General features: G+C 47.6%; 1 protein-coding gene across 1 annotated transcript in view; it reads right to left on the bottom strand.

Moving 5' to 3' along the window:
- Window positions 1–6,335: 6,335 nt before the first annotated feature.
- Window positions 6,336–22,268, bottom strand: part of LGMN (legumain) — a 44,272-nt gene continuing 28,339 nt past the window's right edge. The window contains exons 3-14 of the mRNA XM_023205507.2: window positions 21,652–21,749; window positions 20,335–20,416; window positions 19,090–19,175; window positions 17,278–17,353; window positions 16,728–16,790; window positions 15,712–15,778; window positions 14,740–14,858; window positions 14,562–14,651; window positions 12,567–12,767; window positions 9,044–9,214; window positions 7,187–7,254; window positions 6,336–6,908 (exon numbers count right to left, since the gene is read on the bottom strand). Coding sequence (XP_023061275.1) covers window positions 6,866–6,908; window positions 7,187–7,254; window positions 9,044–9,214; window positions 12,567–12,767; window positions 14,562–14,651; window positions 14,740–14,858; window positions 15,712–15,778; window positions 16,728–16,790; window positions 17,278–17,353; window positions 19,090–19,175; window positions 20,335–20,416; window positions 21,652–21,749 — 1,164 coding nt within the window. The 3' untranslated portion in view covers window positions 6,336–6,865. The remainder of the gene's footprint in view (window positions 6,909–7,186; window positions 7,255–9,043; window positions 9,215–12,566; window positions 12,768–14,561; window positions 14,652–14,739; window positions 14,859–15,711; window positions 15,779–16,727; window positions 16,791–17,277; window positions 17,354–19,089; window positions 19,176–20,334; window positions 20,417–21,651; window positions 21,750–22,268) is intronic.

Here is a 22,268-nt window from a genome sequence, read left to right as displayed (position 1 = left end):
CAGTTTGGGAGGACGAGGCAGGCAAATCGCCTGAGGTTAGGAGTTTGAGACCAGCCTGGCCAACGTGACAAAGCCCGAGCATGGTGGTACATGTCTGTAATCCCATCTACTCAGGAGGCTGATGCGGTAGGATCACTTGAGCCTGGGAGGTGGAGGTTGCAGTGAGCCGAGATCGCACCACTGTACTCCAGCCTGGGCTGCAGAGTAAGACTCTGTCTCAAAAAAAAAAAAAAAAAAAAAGAAGAAGAAGAAGAAGAGGAGAAGGAAGAGGAGGAGGAAATGGAAGCCACATGTGATGGCGTTCGCTTGTAATCCTACTAGAAAGGTTGAGGGGGGAGGATCCCTTGAGCCCAGGAATTCGAGGTTGCAGTGAACTGTGATGGTGCCACTGCACTCCAGGCCTGGGTGACAGAATGACATCCTGTCTCTTTAATAAAAAAGAAGAAAAGAAAAGAAAAGAAAGAAGAGGAGACAAGTGGGAAGAAAGAGAGAAAGAGAAAGGAGGGAAGGAGGGAAGAAAGGAAGGAAGGAAAGAAGGGGCTGGGTGTGGTGGCTCATGCCTTTAATCCCAGCACTTTGGGAGGCCAAGGTGGGCGGATCACCCGAGGTCAGAAGTTCAGGACCAGCCTGGCCAACATGGTGAAACCCATCTTTACTAAAAAATACAAAAATTAGCCAAGTGTGGTGGCACGTGCCTGTAATCCCAGCTACTCGGGAGGCTGAGGCAGGAGAATCACTTGAACCCTGGAGGTGGAGGCTGCCATGAGTCAAGATCACGCCACTGCACTCCAGCCTGGGCAACAGAGTGAGACCCTGTCTCAAAAAAAAAAAAAAGAAAAAAAAGTAAGTAAGGGAGGGAGAGAGAAAGGGAAGGAAAAGAAAAGAAAGATACCAAAAACATAATCCATGAAGGAAAAAGTAAATTGGCCTTTATTAAAATTAAAAACTTCTGATCTGTAAAAGACACAGGGAAATGAAGAGACAAGCCACAAACTGAAAGAACATATTTGCAGAACACCTATCTGATAAAGGACTTGTATCCAAAGAATACAAAGAACTCTTAAACCTCAACAGTAAGAAAACAAACACCCAACTAAAAAATGAGCAAATTAATCTAGAATTAGATACCAGAAAAAAAAAAATTGGCATAAGATCACCCAAGAAAATGCGCAGAGGGCAGATAAGTATATGAAAAGATGCTCAATGTGACTTGTCATTAAGGAATTGCACATTAAAATGAGATATTACTACACACTTACGAGAATGGCCAAAATCCAAAAACCTGACACAAGCCGGTGAGGAGGCAGGGCATGAGGAACTTGCATTCGTTGCTGCTGGGAATACAGGACACTGCATCCGCTTTGGAAGGCACTTTGGCAATTTCTCACAGCGCTGAACAGTCTTACCATACGATCCATACAACTACATTGAAAACCTAAGTCCACACAATGGTTGAATCAAACATGGGATTTTTAGGGTAGTGAAACTATGAAAACATAATGGATATTGGACATTTTGCATTTGCCAAAATAGAACTTCATAGTTCAAAGAGTGAACCTTGATGTGTGCAGATTTTAAAATATCACTTAGGAAGTTAGAGGATCCCAAGATGGAACACAGACTACTACAATATAATCTAACTATATTATAAATGTATGAAACATCCCCACTGAAGGGAATGGGGGAAAGAAACTGCCCAAGTAATTTTGGGAATGAAGCTGTTAGAGTAAAGGCAAACAGAACTGTGTATAAGCATTGTACTCTGATAAAGTTGTTCCCCAGTGGGGAACAATTCTGATGTTGCCATGCATGGATACTAGGATCAAACAATTAATTAAACAGATGGTGGATGGTTGGTGTCACATGTTTATCTCTGATGGAGTGGGAGTTTACAGATACGAAAGGGCAGGAGGCTAGAATGATCCATGCAGTAATGAATTAGAGTTGGAGACATTAGTATGAACTCACATATGGTTTTACATAGAAATATTTATAGGTATGTGTACATATACACATGGATTAGTAAGCACATATATATTTCCTTGCTCTGTCAGCTGAGAGGACCTAGAAACAGCCATACCCCAGGACCAACAAACACACCTAGTACCCAGATCTTGGTTTATAACATAAATGTTGCAGTGAAAGGAACTAGGGCTCCTTGGAGAAATGGCTGATGCTAGGACTGGGGCAGGAAATATGTAAGATGAGCCTGAAGCATCCTGTAGTACAGACAGTTAAGGAAGTCCTCAAACAAAAACAAGAATACCTGTGTTGAAGGGGGTGCAGGGGAAATGTCAAATGGACACAGCGGCCAATTGAAAGAGCGCCCATTAGCCAAAGATGGAATAATTTGAGCAATAAAGTATTGAATTACAGCCGGGCGCGGTGGCTCAAGCCTGTAATCCCAGCACTTTGGGAGGCCGAGACGGGTGGATCACGAGGTCAGGAGATCGAGACCATCCTGGCGAACACGGTGAAACCCCGTCTCTACTAAAAAATACAAAAAACTAGCCAGGCGAAGGTGGCGGGCGCCTGTAGTCCCAGCTACTCGGGAGGCTGAGGCAGGAGAATGGTGTGAACCCGGGAGGCGGAGCTTGCAGTGAGCTGAGATCCGGCCACTGCACTCCAGCCTGGGCGGCAGAGCGAGACTCCGCGTCTCAAAAAAAAAAAAAAAAAAAAAAGTATTGAATTACAACTCAAAGTGCAAAATAAGTATCCATGAGTCCATACAGAATGGTGGCTTCATTTTGGACTTCCCAGCTTCCAGAACCATGAAAAATAAATTTCTGTTGTTTATAGGCTACCTGGCTTAAAGAAATTTTGTTATAACAACCTGAGCAGAACAATACAGAAATCGTTTGTTTGTTTTTTGTTTTTTGTTTTTGTTTTTGTTTTTTGAGACGGAGTCTCGCTCTGTCGCCCAGGGTAGAGGGCAGTGGTGCTATCTCGGCTCACTGCAACCTCTGCCTCCTGGGTTCAAGTGATTCTCCTGCCTCAGCCTCCCAAGTAGCTGGGACCACAGATGCGTACCACCACACCCGGCTAATTTTTGTATTTTTAGTAAAGATGGGGTTTCACCATGTTGGTCAGGCTGGTCTTGAACTCCTGACCTCAGGTGATCTGCCTGCCTTGGCCTCCCCAAAGTGCTGGGATTACAGATGTGAGCCACCACGCCCAGCCGAGAATATTATAGAGAATGGCTTAATACAAGGGATGGAGAGCCCATTTCTACTGGGGACCTATGAACTATATGAGGAGGGAAAAGGCCAAGGCATTGTGACTTATGGAACTGTCATGTATTTGAGAAATGCAACATAGCTGCTTTCAACTTTTAGAACCATGAACGTTCAAGCTTCTGTATTTATTAAACAAGTACACTCTCATTCTACGGGGGGCACAGAAAGAGAGAAGCAGGGTCATTATGGTAGTTAACAGTTCTAGAAGACAGAGGAACAAATTTTTTACTACCTATATCTTAAGGCCTTTCAAGGTTCTCCCGTTAGGAAATGCAAATCAAAACCACAATGTGATACCACCTTACTCCTGCAAGAATGGCTATAATAAAAAAATTTTAAAAAATGGATGTTGTTGTGGATGTGCTAAAAAAGGAACACTTCCACTGCTGGTGGGAATGTAAACGAATACAACCACTATGGAGAACAGTATTGAAGATTGCCTAAAGAACCAAAAGCAGCTCTACCATTTGATCCAGCAATCCCACTCCTGTTTATCTATCCAGAGGAGAAAAAGTCATGATACAAAAAAGATACTTGCACACGCATGTTTATAGCAGCACAATCCACAATTGAAAAACTATGGGGCCGGGTGCAATGGCTCATGCCTGTAATCCCAGCACTTTGGGAGGCAGAGGCAGGTGGATCACTTGAGGTCAGGAGTTCAAGACCAGCCTGGCCAATATGGCGAAACCCCATCTCTGCTAAAAATACAAAAATTAGCTGGGCATGGTGGCACATGCCTGTAATCCCAGCTACTTGGGAGGCTGAGGCGGGAGAATTGCTTGAACCCTGGAGGCAGACGTTGCAGTGAGCCAAGACTGTACCACTGCACTCCAGGCTGGCTGACAGAGTAAGACTGTCTCAAAAAAAAAAAAAAAAAAAAAGGAACCAGCCCAAATGCCTATCAATTAATGAGTGGATAAAGAAAATGTATATCTACTGTGGAATAGTACTTAGCCATAAAAAGGAACAAAATAATGGCATTCACAGCAACAGGATGGAATTGGAGACCATTATTCTAAGTGAAATAACTCAGGAATGGAAACCAAACATTGTATGTTCTCGCTTATAAGTGGGAGCTAAGCTATGAGGACACAAAGGCATAAGAATGATACACTGGAGTTTGGGGACTGGAGGGAAAGTGTGGGAGGGGGGTGAGGGATAAAAGACTACACAATGACTGGGTAGTGTACACTGCTTAGGTGATGAGTGTACCAAAATCTCAGAAAGCACCACTAAAGGTGGTAACCCAACACCACCTATTCCCCCAAAAGCTATTGAAATTAAAAATAAAATGCTGTGCATAATAAATACATATAATTTTTGTCAATTTTAAAATGAAATAAAATATCTTTTTTGCTTTTTTTTTTTTAAAAAAAGATTCTCCCTTTAAAAACTCTCCTTTTCAGTATTTGCTCTCCAGTTTGCCCACTGTTGAGCACTGGCAACAGCAAATTCAGGGTGTTTCTCGTACTTGTTACCTAAAACCTCAGAGCTCCCCCAGATGTGTAGGACGTTAAAAGTTCTTTATCCCAAAGTCATTTGATCAGCCATATGAGGCCCTCATTGAGAAAGGATAATCTGTACTGAAATGAAATGGGCCCATTAGAAACAAGAGTTTCACCCTTGAATTTGTCACAGACATAACCCTCTCTGCCAGTATCTCACCTTCCAGGCCATGACTGCAAATGTTAAAGGAGTCAATCATTGCTAAACAAGATAGGTACACCTAAAGACAGATGGTCAGAAGCGTCAGGGTGTGTTAGGGTTATTTTATTTTATTTTTTTGCTTTCTCCCTATCTACCTAAACAGCCATCTAGCTAACATGGCTTTTTTAAAGCAGCGTCATAGCACATAATTCCTCCATTCAAAGTGTACAATCACTCCTGTAATCCCAGCACTTTGGGAGGCCAAGGTGGGAGGCTCACTTGAGGCCAGGAGTTGAAGGCTGCAGTGAGCCATGATCGCACCACTACACTACAGCCTGGGTCACAGAGCGAGACTCTGTTTCAAAAAAAAAAAAAAAAGCATACAATTTGAGAACTTTTAGTGTGATCAAATTTGCCTAACCATCACCACCATCAGGTTTTTTTGTTTTTTGGGGGTTTTTTTTGAGACGCTCTTGTTACCCAGCCTGAAGTGCAATGGCATGATCTCAACTCACTGCAACCTCCACCTCCTGAGTTCAAGCAATTTCCAGCTAATTTTTTTTTTTTTTGAGACGGAATCTCGCTCTGTCGCCCAAGCTGGAGTGCAGTGGCCAGATCTCAGCTCACTGCAAGCTCCACCTCCCGGGTTCACGCCATTCTCCTGCCTCAGCCTCCCGAGTAGCTGGGACTACAGGCGCCCGCCACCTCGCCCGGCTAGTTTTTTGTACTTTTTAGTAGAGACGGGGTTTCACCACGTTAGCCAGGATGGTCTCGATCTCCTGACCTTGTGATCCGCCCGCCTCGGCCTCCCAAAGTGCTGGGATTACAGACTTGAGCCACCGTGCCCGGCCTTTTTTTTTTTTTTTTTAGACAGAGTCTCGCTGTCTTACCCACGCTGGAGTGCAGTGGCGCGATCTCGGCTCACTGCACCTCCGCTGCCTCCTGGGTTCACGTCATTCTCCTGCCTCAGCCTCCTGAGTAGCTGGGACTACAGGCGCCCTCCACCACACCCGGCTAATTTTTTCATATTTTTAGTAGAGATGGGGTTTCACCGTGTTTGCCAGGATGGTCTCAATCTCCTGACCTCATAATCTGCCCGCCTCGGCCTCCAAAGTGCTGGGATTACAGGCATGAGCCACCAGGCCCAGCCAGAAACAACTTTTGATGAGTGGGGAGGAGAAGGTGAGGAAGGTTGGAGGAAAGAAGGGTACTTTAACCTGTCCCTGGAGGGTCTGCAGAGGAGATGGGAAAGGCATTCCAGGGCAGGAGGAACAGCAAGGAGCAAAGGCACAGGAGGCTGCAGAGCCCAAGGAGTACAGAGGAGCAGAAAATAGCAGAGCAGTGGGAGGGGAGACTTGGAGTGATGAGGCTGGAAAAGACAATGACGGAGGAGGCCCCCGCTAGGAGGTGCAGGAGCATCAACCACAAAGTCAGGGTCGGAAGAGAATATTTGGGTTCTGTTATAAATCTTTATTTTTTAAGACTTGACCACTTGCAGAATTAAATACAAAAGCAATCAAAAATCATAATAATTTCTAAAACCAGTTTTCCATTTGGGGCTTGAGGCCCTCTTCAATAAAATCATTCTGAAGATTGAAAGAGGTTTTGGTTCAAATTTCTCAGAATAAAGACTCCTTTTGAGAGGGGCTACTTCAGAAGCCCCCATGAACTTCCTGCTCCTTAAAACTAACGGGCAAAACCAAAACAGAACAAAACAACACACCTCCTAGGAAGCAAATATGACCCTTCTCGATACAGAGCTTTCCCCACCCCAATTTGTAGTTTTTCAGAAGAGACTGGGGAAGTAGGTAACAGTGAGCAAGTCATCCCGTGAAGAAGGCCCTGGAGCGAGCCCTGGAGTGGGGGCTCCCCAGGAGGGCCCGGAGCAGCGGGGACTTCTCACTCCACCTCTCTGGTCTCTGATCAGGACACAATCAGTGGGGCACTCACACTTGGAAAAGCTTCCAGGAGGCAGCTCTTTAGTAGTGACCAAGGCACACGTGGTCCATGGACAATTTTATCCTGCGACAGACAGGAAGAAGAACTTGGTGAACCGTGTCAACGCTGAAGAAAGGCAGACAAACACAAACCCACATGCAGCAGGCAGGCAGTGAGGACAGGCCCGCCCAGCAGCTGTCACTAAGAACGCGGCTTCTGGACCCCACTGACAAATGGCTCTAGAGGAAAGCTGGAGGGAGCTCCTGGCAGAAGCGAAACTGCCCAGTTGCAGAAGAGGATGGCAGCCCCTTCTGCTTTCAGAATGACACCGACCTTCCAAGTGCCACTGCTGCATTAGTTACCTGTGAAGCGGATACGGCTTCTCACAAAGGTTGACCAGCACGTACAAATGTCTCAATGCATACTCGTACTGGGAGAAAACAAACAGGACGGAATGAAACATCCTCATCTCACCACACAATCCACTCCGCTTTTGCAGTTACAGAGGCAAAGCATCTTGGCCAGTGGCTCTTGCCCTACTTTGGTTCACGGATCCTTTCCCAACCTTTAGATAATCTGGTGATATTTATGGACTATCCCCCAGGAAAGAGGCACACATGCCAGGGTTTGCAAGCAAGTGGAGGGGCTGGCGGGACGCTGCACTCTCAAATCTGAGGGCAGGACTCCCGACAGGGAACTCCCGATGGCTCTGCTCCCGGCCATGGCCTGGGATCTCCCCGCAAAGTCTGCCTTTTGATTCTGGGAACCTTATTCTGGGAGGGACACGCCAGCGAGGGAGATGGATGGTGCATGAAAGCCACACTGGATCACACCAGGGAAGAGGGAAGCAGCGGGGATGTTTATCTTGAAACAAACTTCAGGGGAACCCAGAACTCTATGAGAACAAAGGAAGAGGTTCACTGTGCATGACTCCAAAGGTCAAAAAAACCCAGACTGGGCAGGGCACGGTGGCTCATGCTTGTAATCCCAGCACTTTGGGAGACCGAGGTAAGTGGATCGCCTGAGGTCAGAAGTTCTAAGGCCAGCCTGGACAACATGGTGAAACCCCATCTCTACTAAACATACAAAAATTAGCCAGGCGTGGTGGTGCGTGCCTGTAATCCCAGCTACTCGGGAGGCTGAGGCAGGAGAATCACTTGAACCCAGGAGGCAGAGGTTGCAGTGAGCTGAGATCATGCCACTGCACTCCAGCCTCAGCAAAAAGAGCAAAACTGCATCTTAAAAAAAAAAGAAAAACAAACGAAGACTGGAGGGGTAAAGTCGAGCTACCTCAACTCTGCCCCAGTGTGAAAGCAGCCAGGGACAACAGGGAACCGAGCAGGATGTGGCTATGTTCCAATAAAAAACATTTTTTTTGGAGACAGAGTTTCACTCTGTCGCGAAGGCTACAGTATAGTGGCACAATCTCGGCTCACTGCAACCTCCACCTCCCTAGTTCAAGTGATTCTCCTGCCTCAGCCTCCAGAGTAGCTGGGATTACCGGTGTGCACCACCACGTCTGGCTAATTTTTGTATATTTAGTAGAGACGAGGTCTTACCATGTTGGTCAGGCTGGTCTGGAACTCCTGACTTCAGATGATCCACCCACCTTGGCCTTTCAACGTGCTGGGATTACAGACACCAGCCACCACACCCGGCCCCAATAAAACTTTATTTACAAAAACAGGTTATGAGGGAGAAACAGGCCTGTAGGCCAGTTTGCCAACCTTTCTCTAGAAGGATTGAAGCACCACATGCTACTGACCAGGAGGCTTTTCAGCTGCCTTCTAATTCTACATCTGCAGAAACTCAGCACTTCTCCTCCACGGGCCACACCTGACCTCAACTGTCTTGGGAAGAGGTCAGAACAGACCCAGAAGGCAGATGTGTGTGGCTGGCGTGAGGGGCAGAGGCGAGGATGGGGATTGGCAGGGACAGCAGAAGTGTGAAGAGAAGTAACTGTTTTTCAAACTAGAAGTGAGAGCTGTCATCTGTCATCTATGGCTCTGGTAAACTCTCCTGCCACTGGGACGAGAGGAGTGTTCTGGGGCCAAGATTTAAAATCAGTGAATTTGGACAACCTTCGTCCTCTCTGAAATGAGCCCCCTGTTTCTCAGCCTGGATGGAACCTTCTATAAAGTCCATCCAATGTGACTGCTGGGGGACAATCTGAATTCAGCTTCTGGATTCCAGACGTGGGGAGAGCCCCGCTGGCTCACCGTGGGGGAGTGCCAGTTGAAGCAGTGGGTCCGGAAGTGCAGCAGGGCCTCTGGGTAGCAGCTGTGCCCTGTGAGCGGGGCTCTCTCGGACAGGAGCTGCTCCACCTCAGCCTCGGACGCTGCCAGCAAGGAGACGATCTTGCGCACTGACTTCTCAATGAGGTGCCTGGCCTGGGGAGAAATGCGGCCTGTCAAAATGTGCCTCCCTGAACACGGTCTCTCGGGGACCAAGGAACAGTGGAGAAGTGCATTCAAAGGCTTCTCCACACAGCCCTCAGCCTCCCGCAGGTTCGAGGAAATAACAATCAATGCGTTCCAAGAAAGGTGGAAGTTGTCTGTGCCCACTTCTGCGACGGCCAGAAAGACCTGCCTCTTGGGGATCTTCCAGCATGACGCAAACATTTGTATCAAAAAACCACCACCGCAGCCGGGCGCGGTGGCTGACGCCTGTAATCCCAGCACTTTGGGAGGCCGAGGTGGGCGGATCACGAGGTCAGGGGATCGAGACCATCCTGGCTAACACGGTGAAACCCCATCTCTACTAAAAATACAAAAAAATTAGCCAGGCGTGGTGGCGGGCGCCTGTAGTCCCAGCTATTCAGGAGGCTGAGGCAGGAGAATGGTGTGAACCCGGGAGGTGGAGCTTGCAGTGAGCTGAGATCACACCACTTCACTCCAGCCTGGGTGACAGAGCGAGACTCCATCTCAAAAAAAAAAAACAACCATTGCTGTGGAGACAGGAGGTTGCAGAACCCGTGCCCCAAAATAGACACTGTGCCGTGAGGGTGCTGTGTTCATGGGTACCTCTGCCCACTCAGGAAACTAGCGAAAGTTTACACAGTGGGGCACAGAGGGACTCTGTTTTCTTTCCAGATGATGAAAAACAGCATCATAAAGAAGAAAGTGCTTCTACACTACCCTCACTCTGGCCAGGCACAGTGGCTCACGCCTGTACTCCCAGCACTTCAGGAGGCTGAGGCAGGAGGATCACTTGAGGCCAGCAGTTCCAGACCAGCCTGGGCAACACAGCGAGACCCTGCCTCTATTAAAATAAAAATCAAAAAAACTAAAAAAAAAAAACACCCTTCACTCTACAGGCAAGCTCTGTCCTACCCGCTCTCCAGCCAGGGTTGGTTTGCTTCATATCTGAATTCCACAAAGACCCTCCACCCACTGTGTGTCAGACCAGCAGTTCTCCCGGCGTGGTCCAGAACCAGACTCCCCAAGAGCTCTGAGGCTCCGGAAGGTCTCCCTTCCTCAACTCTGTATCTTTACAAGGCTGGATTTTCTTCTTACACTTCAGCCAAAAGAGCAGCGCCCAACAGCGAAAGCAGAAGCCAGTTCAAGGATCCAGCTGTCTTCTAGTAATGCCGGACACAAAAGAGATCCCACACAAATGGAAAGCAATGCCACTCTTCTCACCAAAGTGGTTTTTGTTTTGGAAAATGGTTATTTTTCATAGAAAAATATTAATGCAGAATGTTATTTGTTACAAATACTGTGATTCATAAATGAGTTAAATATTTTTAAATCTTAGTTTTAATTTTTTCATAATAATCTTTTACTTTACATAAAAGTGTAATTATGCAATAGTTAAATGGTCTTAGAAATAGTTTTCTAATTGGCAGCAGATACCAAAGAAGTCCTATATGATTTACACAGTTGTTTAAGCAAACATAAGAAAACTCTTGAGCCGGGTGTGGTGGCTCATGCCTGTAATCCCAGCACTTTGGGAGGCTGACGCAGGTGGATCACCTGAGGCCAGGAGTTTGAGACCAGCCTGGCCAACATGGTAAAACCCCATCTCTACTAAACATACAAAAGTTATCTGGGCGTGGTGGGGGTGCCTGTAATCCCAGCTACTGGGAAGGCTGAGGCAGGAGAATCGCTTGAACCCAGGAGGCAGAGGTTGCAGTGAGCTGAGATAGCACCACTGCACTCCAGCCTGGGCAGCACAAGCAGAACTCCATCTCAAAAAAAAAACCAACAAAAAAAACAAAACCTCTGGTTCAGTTTCTGTGAACCATCAAAAATGTCCTTTCATCTCATCCTAATTTAATGCAATACATATCAATAGACATAACCCACCATGAACAAAAGCCCTTTGGGATGAATAATTTAAAGAATATAAAGGGGTCTGGCCGGGTGAGTGGCCCACTTCTGTAATCCCAGTACTTTCGGGGCCCAGGTGGGAGGATCACTTGAGCTCGGGAGTTTAAGACCAGCCTGGGCAACACAGGGAGACCCCAGCTCTATAAAAAAAAAAAAATACATAAAGAGGCCTAAGAATGAAAAGTCTGAGAACTACTGTGCTACACTGCGTTTGACAGCAAAACTAAAAATATGTCCTGGTTAATACAGCTGTCACACACAGGGTACCAATTTTGGGGATAATTAGATATACGCACTTAAAACAAACCACACTGATTAAAAAAAAAGAATCTTGCCTAGATGGGTGGATCACCTGAGGTCAGGAGTTCGAGACCAGCCTGACCAACATGGTGAAACCTCGTCTCTACTAAAAATACAAAAATTAGCTGGGCGTGGTGGCACATGCCTGTAATCCCAGCTACTCGGGAGGCTGAGGCAGGGGAATCACTTAAACCCAGGAGGCGGAGGTTGCAGTGAGCCGAGATCACACCACTGCACTCCAGCCTGGTGACAGAGCAAGACTCTGTCTCAAAAAAAAAAAAAAAAATCTTGCCTAGAAAACTCGGGCCATATTTCAGCACATCCGTCACTGTGCTGTGCTGACAATGGGGACAAGAGTGAACAGAGCTGGCTTTGTGGGAAGGGCCAGGCAGCCCTCTGCCCAGCATTCCAGTGAGCGCACAGCTGTCATTTACACAGCAATTCTGCCAACTCCAAACACACTGATGAGCTACTGAAAACAGACTCAGTGATTGGAAAGGACGGCATATTAGAAAGAATTTTAGGCAGGACTATGTTTTTCTGAGAATAGCAGAAATTTTTAGAAAGAATTTTAGGCATGACTATGGTTTTCTGAGAATAGCAGAAATTTTTGTGGATTGGAATTTTGTTTGTTTGTTTAAGAGAAAGGGTTTTACTGGTTGCCCAAGCTGACCAGACTCAAGGAATCCTCCTGCTTCAGCCCCCTCAGAAGCTGGGACTAGAGGCACATGCCACTGTAACTGGCTCTGGATTTTTAAAATGAATATGATTAGCTAATAACTTAATAAGCAACAAAATAAAAATATCCTCTAAGCAACAAGGTATAAAACAGGGAAACACCCATGTACATGGCTTCTTGGCACGATACAGGGGAGACGGCCCCCATTCCACTGCTCCCTACTGCCGAAGAGGTCAAGGTTACTCATGAAGGTGGGAGGCAACCACGGCTCCGCCTACCCGCTTCCGTTACATGGAGGACGGAGGCTGGCTTCCGTCCCCACACACTCCTGCATGGCAGGGAGAACGGTCAGGAGGCAGGGCTGAGCTCATGCATGCTGCCCACCAGGGCTGGGGACAGCACCTGGGCACTGCTCCTTTCACCCTTACTCACATCCAGATGCCGCTGGATCTCCTCCGTGAGCTGCCTGGACTCCTCCAGACCATTGGTGTTCATCAGTTTCCTCTTCATGATCGTGAGGGGCACGTCAGGGCTGGGGGTGAGGTCAAGGTGTGTGACTGGAGGCAGGGAGAGAGGAGAACTGGCTTTGTGCTTCATACCCTGAAACTGCATCACTTTCATGGTGGAGATCGTCTGGGGAGAGAGACAGCAAGACAGAGCGAGAGAGAAAGCAAGAGAGAGCGAGAGAGAGACAGGGAGAGAGAGAGCTGGTTTGAGTGGGAGGAGCAGATGTGCCCAACGTACCCCAAGTCCGGCCTCTCCATCAGAGGCTTACATTTACTCCTCATGCTTTCAGGACCACAGGGCCACAACTGCAGCCTGAAAAGACGTGGTCACCCCAGCAGTATGCAGGCAATGCAAGGGAACCCCTGAAATCTACTAGCGAGTGACTCAAAATGCCTGACATCCTTTGCAGCAGAACTGCTATTCTTTCACCAGACAGCTCTGGTCCAAGCTCTGCCTGTGGATCAGCAGTGCCTTTCAGATGTAAAAAGAACAGCAGTTCTGCTGCAAAGGATTCCAGGCAAAGAATGTCACCTGCAAAGGATGCTGCCTATCCAGGCGGGTGACCTGTATATGCTCAACCACTCGCACTCACCTGTAAATCCCTAAGGGCCAGTAGTGGGAAGGTACAAAGCATCTGCCCAGGTTAGAGCTGAAGTCTGGGTCCACTGGGAAGGGCAGAGCTAAGGTCACAGAGAGGCCAGGCTGATGCTTGGCATCAAGAGTTAGCAAATGGGCAGAGCGGCCAGGCTCAATTTGGCTGCAGTGGTCACTACAGACTGGCTCCCAATCAGAAGGGAAAATGCTGCAAGCGTTCTGTTCCTAAAGCAAGCAACAATAATCTAAAGACAGTTCTAAAATCAACAATACCACACACACAAATCTACACAAAAACAGAGTTTGGAGAAGATCCACCACAACCCCTCAACCAAGATCAGAAATGGCCAATGCTGAGGATACTGTGACGAGAATGGAAAGCCCAGGGCAGAGCCCCCACATGGCCAGGGCTATGCCACCACTGACCCTGCCTTCTCTGGGTCACCTTTCCCTGGCCTTCCCTCTGCTCCAACTCTCTCCTACGCTGGCTCAAAAGCCTGACCAGGTCATGGTGCCCTGGGTGCAGGTCTCATGTCCCCCAGCCCACGCTCTACTGAAGGGCTAACGATGGCTGGATTTACTGAGTCCAGCTTCTTCTAGAAGGCCAATGCTTGCGCCCAAGGAACAGATCTCAGCTGGCGAGCTCTCCACTGGGGGTGGGCTGCTTGGGGAATGGTGTTTGGGCATATGAACAACTGGGAGGTCCTGCACAACTGTTAGGGTGTTTGCACATACCAAACGTTAGCCCCTGCAGCTTCACTTAGGGTCCAAGCTTTTAGCAGCCACCTGCCGCAACACCATTTAACCACAGAGGTCCCTTCTGGACATATTTGGAGGAGAATAAAATGTCTCCAATTTATAGCCAAAGGGTAAAGGGAACAACCTGCAGCTTGCAAAGCAGCAGGACTCCAGAAAACCCAAGGTGCAGAGTGGCTGTGGGACCACCTACAGGCCGTAGAGCAGCAGCTTTCGAGTCAGTGATCTCTTGCTGCACACTAGGCCTGTGTTTAGCGTAAGGAACGCACAGCCCTCTTTCATGCTCCTAGCTACCTTGTGCACTTGGGTTTTGACCAATGAGGAAACAAATTCAGAGAAGTGAAATCACTTGCCCAAAGCCTCACAACTCTGCAAGTTTGAACCTAGCAAGGTCTGATTCCAAAGCCCACAGGTCCCCAGGATGGAGTGGCTGTGAGAGGCAGAGGTATCCCCTGCCTCATCCATTCCTCACCCAGATCCCGTGTCTCTTTAGCAAGAGATCAATATGCCAGGCAAGTCCACCTAGGACCCAAGGTAACAGAGGGCCGGCACGCAAGGCTCCCGACTCACTTTGTTTCCGTACTGCATGACGTGGCTGGTGTTGGTGTGTGATTTCACCAGGTGGTACTGCTTGTGCAGGGTCTCTTTAGTCAGATCTTCCTGCAAAACATGAGACCATTAAAGACCTTTGACAGTCAGAGTCTGATGGTTAAACCCCAGCTGAACCGCCAGCCCCCGAAGGGCTCACCACGTCCGAGTCTTCCATCCAGTTGACGCTGTACCAGTCCCCCAGGTACGTGGACCTCTTCTCATCATAGTAACAGGCGTAGGACGACTCTCTGGGGTTGGCGGCAGTAGTTGCATAAACTACGAGGAATTAAAGATGATCTTTTAGTCGCATTTTATTCCTGCCTTGGATTACGCTTGAAGCCTGAGTCCTTCTTTCTCCCCTAGTGAAATCGAAACATGCTACATGCTACTTATGATCAGCACAGGAGGGCAGGGACATGTAACCAGACCCAGCCCTGTGCATTCCATGACAATAACTCATCTCAAATTAAATGCGGAAGAAAGAGGAGCCAGCTGATAGAGGTTTTTTGCAGCTTGGCAAATTGGCATGCTTAGGACACTATGCTATTCTGGAAGAATGCTGACATTTCCACAGCATGGGAAACTTAAAGAATATGGGCTTACTTTGGTTTCCAGAGAGATCTGACATTTATTGAAGAAACATCTAGATTAACTGAACCTATGCAAAAGCTACCACTTACTAGCTCTCTACCATGGGCTTAGAATTGTGCTGGACAAATGCTAGTGTTTAAAATACGAATCTCCCAACAGACACGTACTATCTTTATCCCCATTTTACAGATGGGGATAATTGAGGATCAAAGAGGGCCAGTCACCTGCTTGAGGTCAGAGAGCAACCAACACATTGCAAAGGATGGAGGCTGGTCCAAAGCCCATGTAGTTTTAGCTTCAGTAGTTTTACTAGAACCTGGAAGAGCACTGTGAGGCTCACATACAGATTCTTTATTCCCTGACTACCAATTCTTCAAGAGCAGAGGAAGCCCAGAGCTACCTGCAGGTATCTCCCCATGTTTATGGCCCAGGCTGCCCTCAGCAGCCCCTGCTTATGCAGAATGCTCGGTTCCATGTCAGCGACATTTGAGCAACCTGCTTGCCAGCCCAGGTCGAGGCCGGCACCCCAACCACCTACCATTGATGTTATCCGGCAGGTGGTTCATCATGGACCCAGACTCACAGGCTTCAATGTAGAACACCATCTGTGAGGCAGACGGGGCAGGTGAGCTCACCCCAGCCGGGTACAGGCCTCCAGCCACGCTACTGGAGCTCTGCCCACTCCCTCTACCCATTCCTAACAAGTCCTCCAGGCTTGCTTCTGGGAGACATTATTGGTGTAAAGAGGCTGCTGCCAGAAGCTATGGAAGCTGCTGCCACACAAACTTATTCATTGCTAATGGAATAAAATCATCTATTAGCTGAAACAATGCAGAGAAAACAGAGCCATGTGATGCTAAGGAAAACGGTTCCACCATCCAGTGCAGGGAGGAGTTTCAAAGACCAAACAGCCTAGCAGGCCATCTTTCTGCGTTACTGTCACATATCACCCAACCTATGCAGGGTTTTTTTTGTTTGTTTGTTTGTTTTTTTGGGTAGAGACGCAGTCTCACTATGTTGCCCAGGCTGGTCTTAAACTCCTGGCCTCAAGTGATCTTCCTGCCTCGGCCTCCTAAGGTGCTGGGACTATAGGAGTGAGCCACCGCATCCAGCCAAAAACTCTGGCCCTACACAGTTTCCATAAAGGGTGGTATAAGGATGAGAAAGGCTCAAAGTGAGAATAAGATAATGGCATTTTCTCCCCAACTGCCCAAAATTGAGGACAGTCTTAGGAATAGAAGTCTGCAAAGTGTGGGCCGAAGACCAGCAGCAGCAGGATCACACGGAAACACAAGGCAAATTCTCAGGCCCCCTCCCCAGACCTACTGGGTCAAACTCTGGGGGCGAAGCCCACACTATTTTAACAAGCTCTCCAGTGATTCCAATCTAATAGCTAAAGCTGAAAGGCTCATCCTGGGAAACCAGTGGTTGGAAGGATCCCCTTTCTAGAAAACACAGCACCCACAGTTGGAGGACGGTCACGGGACTGCGGGCTCTGCACCCACGGCTTTCCCCACAGCCCTCCCCACAACGCCGCCCCAAGGGCTGAATTACCTTTCGGTACATTTTGTGTTTGTACATGTAATGGATGGTCTCATTCAGGTCCTTTACATGAAGCTGAAAGGTGAGAATATTGATTCAGACCAACACATCAAGAGAAACTATTCGCTGGATAACTCACTACTAAAGTTCTGATGATGCTTCATAAACTCTTTTCTACCAACCCTTAGAAGTAATCATGGGGAAGAACATAATCCCAGAACGTCATCACGTGTTTTATGCCCACGCTTAAAAAGGGGAAGAGGATGTATCTCTTCACCCATTACTTTGTCCAGAGCTTTTGGTCTATTCTGAGGTCTAGTGCGATACACCCATGTCCTGAGACAGCTACTGAAGCTGCGATATGAACAGAAATGCAGGGAAAACCGTCTGGAAGAGATGCCCTTGGATAGATTTCAAGCTGCTAAACCTGTCCCCCACTCCCACCCACCACACGTACAAACCAACCCTGGTAGGACACTAGAAAATACACGCTATGGGTTTGATCTCAACACCTTGCTTTTCTGTTCTGCTAGTGTGTCCCTAAAATGTCAAGAAAACTCACATCTTCATTGGGAAAAACCAGTATTCCAGTAGATCCATGGTCGGTGAAGTAAACGAACACGTGATCCTGGGGGCCGCTGCCAAGAAAGAATCAGAGGTCAATCATTTCCTTTTTCTGTTTTTACTTCTATTTCTCTGAAAAGCTGCCCTAATCAAAAAATTAAGAAGTTTGGGGAGTAGAGTTGCCCAACCAGGCTTGAAGATGAACATAAGGGCCCAGTGTCCGGCCTGTCCCTTCCACTCCCCTTAGTGTGATTCTGAACCACAGTATAGATCCTAGAGCCTCCAAATCCTGAAGTATGGCTGGAAAGGAGGAGGGGCCTTTCCTGGACAACCGATCACACAGACCTGGTGTGAGGCGGTCAGTGGGGTCCTCTGGCATTTGGGTCTCATCCCAGGCAGCCACACTCTCTAACCAGATCTCCCCAGCATGAGTTCAGCACAGGTCGGCAGCCTCCCGCTCCAGGCCTCCTGCAGCCCACACAGTTTGGATGACCACCTGCCTGCCTCACCAGGGCTTCCCCTTCACAGACGGCGCTGCTTCGAAGTGGCAGAGATGTAATAACTTACATGAAGCCAATTTGGTTCACCCTCACAGATGTCCTTTTTTTTTTTTTTTTTTGAGATAGAGTCTCGCCCTGTCGCCCATCGCCCAGGCTAGAATGCAGTGGCGTGATCTCAGCTCACTGTAACCTCCGCCTCCCAGATTAAAGCAATTCTCCTGCCTCAGCCTCCCGAGTAGCTGGGATCATAGGCACGCGCCACCACGTCTGGCTAATTTTTTGTATCTTTAGTAGCGACGGGGTTTCACCATGTTGGCCAGGGTGGTCTCAAACTCCTGACCTCGTGATCTGCCCACCTCAGCCTCCCAAAGTGTGTGTGGTTTTTTTTTGTTTGTTTTTGTTTTTTTTTTTTTGAGACAGAGTCTCACTCTGTTGCTCAGGCTGGATTGCGCAGGCTGGAGTGCAGTAGCACAATCTTGCCTCACTGCAACCTCCACCTTCTGGATTCAAGCGATTCTCCTGCCTCAGCCACCAGAGTAGCTGGGACTACAGGCACATGCCACCACGCCTGGCTAATTTTTGTACTTTCAGTAGAGACGGGGTTTCACCATGTTGACCAGGCTGGTCTTCAACTCCTGATTTCAAGTGATCCGCCCACCTTGGCCTCCCAAAGTGCTGGGGTTACAGGCTGAGCCACCGCACCAGGCCTCTGCACTAATTCACACGAGCTTACTTGTGCCCAGGTCTCCCTTCCAGCCTAAAAGAAACATGCTACTGGAATCTCTGGTATCACATAAAAATGCCACATGAACAATTACTAAACAGTAAGACATCTCTAGCCCACAGTCAGCAGGGTAAGCACTGGGGTTCGTCTTCCCCAATATGAAAGTCAGCCATGCATTTACAAATGTGCCTCTCCCCGCTGGGCTGATCTGTGATCAGAGCACAGGGCTGGTGGTCCTGCAATCTGGCCACAGGGATTCAAACCTGCCTCAGGGGCTCCACAGGCAGTGGGACATCCCTGTGCTACAATCCCCAGACAACAAGGAACGAGGAGTTTAAGTGACAGGAACGTTGTATTAATCATGAGGGGCCCTGGATCACAAGGTGAATTTAGTACAGAAATGGGCTGCCAAGAGAAGCCATGAGACAACAGCCCTAAGCACCTGTCCTAAATCAGAACAAAACTCTCCACTCTGTAATTTCTCACAGGTAAACAGGCTAGGATCACAGAACAACACCTGTTTCCATTCTCTATACTGGGGTCCCAGGCCATTGAGAGAAGTGTAGTATCTGTAAACAGACATTACCTCTTCAGGACTTTCCCGGATCCGACGCCCTTCACTGCTTCTGCATCGCCTCTCAACACAGCAAGGAAATTTTGTGGGGTAACATCCTACAAAGAATTAGGAGCCACAATCAGATGCAGCTGTCGCTCCAACCCAGAGCGTTGGCTGAGTCTGCAGCCAACCCACGCCACCAGCCTACACATTCCAAGGCTCATGGCTTAAGAGCAAACACTTTTGGCCAAGTGTGGTGGCTTATGCCTGTAATCCTAGCACTTTAGGAGGCCGAGGCGGGCGGATCACTTGAGGTCAGGAGTTCAAGGCTAGCCTGGCCAACACAGTGAAACCCCACCTCTACTGAAAGTAGAAAAATTAGCCAGGCATCATGGCACCCGCCTATAATCCCAGCTACTATGGAGTGTGAGGCAGGAAAATCACTTGAACCAGGGAAGCAGAGGTTGCAGTGATCTAAGATTGTGCCACTGTACTCCAGCCTGGGCAACAGTGCAAGACTCCATCTCAAACAACCAAACACTATACAGAAACAATTTCATTAAATAGGATCATTTTTCTTACCTGTATGATATGTTAAATTTAATTGTATTTGACTTTAAAAGAAAAATAAAATAAAATATGAAACTGAAAGAATTGTTAAACATCAGATAAAAGTTTCTTATCAAAAAGATAACTAATTCCTAAAAGATCCAACATTTAAAACAGACTATGAAAACCAGGAGAATGAAGGCATACGGTGATTTTAAAAATATGTCCATTGAGACAGTCTCAATCAACTAGGAGGAACAGAAAAGTTTCTGGAAGTAATATACTATTATATCTATAATACACTATGTAATATAATAAACCATATAATAATAATAAATGAAAAACTATCTCAGCAAAAATCCTGAGATACTTTGCACCAAGCCTGGTACGGAGAAAACTGATTTTTATAAAAGAGCACAGGTAATGTATAATCAGATTAATGGTGATATCTCAAGAAAGGTTAATATGGAAGAAACTACACGGTCAGGCCTAAAGTATGACGGTAACTATCAGTAGATTGCAACTTATTCTAAACATTTTCTTTTCCTCTGCTTTCTTTCAAAACTCTCATAATTTACTCCTCAGGCACAAATCCTAATACAAATGTGAAACCCTGACCAGAAGCCAGTCTAGGGAGGTTCTGATTCTAGAAACAGAAAAAAGAGCGAAAAATCATCACTAAAATGAAAACTAAACCTGCTGGCTCCACCCCCGGCAGCCACTCACCTCTCCGGTGTAGTCCTTTGGGACACCCTGATAGACATCCGTGCCATTGGGCCTGTTGATCACAATTCCTGGAGTGGGATTACTGAAAATTAAAGGACACAATTGAAACAAAATGTGGCATGCCTCCGAAATCTCTCTCTTCAAACACACGCATGTTATGTGAAAAAATAGGAAACATCTATGTTTGTCAAAGATGCAACTTATGGCCTGCACAGTGGTCAACGTGTAAGTGGTTTTAGCAGCTTGGGGATCTCAGCAGTCCCACAGCCCAAGAGCTCTTGGCAGAGGCAGTGAGGAGCTGAGCTTGAAAAGCCTCGGGCAGGGACCAAAAGCCTGGGTGCTCCCGGCTGCCTGCTGGAAACCAGAGAGCATCAAGAGGGCAAGGCCTCATCAAAAGCTCTCTCAGAGCGAAACTACTTTCAGAAAGAGACAGGACAGAGAACAAGACTTTAATACAAGAGCTTAGGCATTAAAGCCTCAGAATGGGTGATGGATGAGCTGAGAATGTGACCAAAGTAAGGGTAGCGCCCTTCACCGCGGCTGCAGCAGGGTGACCACGGAGCTAGGAGGTTAGAACTCGCTGAGTTTATGCCCATACTTGCTGCCTCTGATCTCTGCAAGAAATCAGATAAGCGGGCACAAGGGAACTATTTGTGAAGTTAAACTCAGCAAGTAATAAAGTAAGTATAGAAAGAAGGTAGTAGGAAGATCTAACCTATAAACAAAAGCATTAGAACCCAACAAGTCCTCCAAGGTGAGGAGGAACTCAGCTTTTAAACCCTTTCAAAGCACCCACCAGGTCTTTGCCACTCCCAGGGCACACCCAAGTTATGGTCAAAGCTCAACATGAGGGTCAGGCATGGTGGCTCACATCTGTAATCCCAGCATTTTGGGAGGCCAAGGAAGCCGGATCACTTGAGGTCAGAAGTTCAAGACCCGCCTGGCCAACATGGTGAAATCCTGTCTCTACTAAAAAATACAAAAATTGGCTGGGCATGGCAGTGCACACCTGCAGTCCCAGCTTCTTGGGAGACTGAGGTGGGAGGATCACTTGAACCCAGCAGGTGGAGGGTGCAGTGAGCCGAGATCGCACCATTGCACTCCAGCCTGGGCAACAGAGCAAGACTGTTTCAAAAAAAATAAAACAAAAAAACAAAAAAAACCCAAAGTTCAACATGAGGTATCCTGTGGTCTTTTGTCTGGGAGTCTGTTATATATTCTAACATTAGGCCACTAGGATTCCTGTGAGTCTATGTGACCTTTTTTTAAATACCCTGAAGTCCTTCGCCACCAAGTTCCAAGCATTCCCCCACTTACTCTTCAGAGTAAGCAATGTCATCATACATCATCACAACGATCTGCTCGTCGGGAATCCCATTCCGGTGAATGATCTGGTAGGCATGGCACGCATCTGCCTGGGAGAAATGATTTGGTTAAGTTTTAGATTTTGCCCAGGAGGCTAGTTTTGGAGTTCGAAGAAGTAATGTGTTCTATCTCCCAGAAGACTTACCGTGAATCATCCCCTATCGGTCAGGCATTTAAGTTACTATTTTCAAACACATATATTGATATTTTTTATCTCACTTTAAAAAGATCCCCCATCCATCCAAAGTATTATTTAGCAGGAAACTAGTGCACACATGGGCTACGTACACATGCACATGTGAGCACATGTGCACACACACACCACCACCACCACCACCACCACCACCACCACCAGCACCACCAACACCACCACCACCACCGGCACCACTACCAGCACCACCAACAACACCACCACCACCACCACCACCAGCACCACCACCACCAACACCACCACCAGCACCACCACCAGCACCACCGGCACCACCACCAACACCACCACCAGCACCACCGGCACCACCACCAGCACCACCACCAGCACCACCACCAGCACCACCGGCACCACCACCACC

This window comes from Piliocolobus tephrosceles, chromosome 6 (genome assembly GCF_002776525.5).
Source record: "Piliocolobus tephrosceles isolate RC106 chromosome 6, ASM277652v3, whole genome shotgun sequence".
Lineage (NCBI taxonomy): Eukaryota > Metazoa > Chordata > Mammalia > Primates > Cercopithecidae > Piliocolobus > Piliocolobus tephrosceles.
The sequence above is the reverse complement of the archived record's forward strand: the minus strand, read 5'-3'. Positions and strand labels throughout refer to the sequence as shown.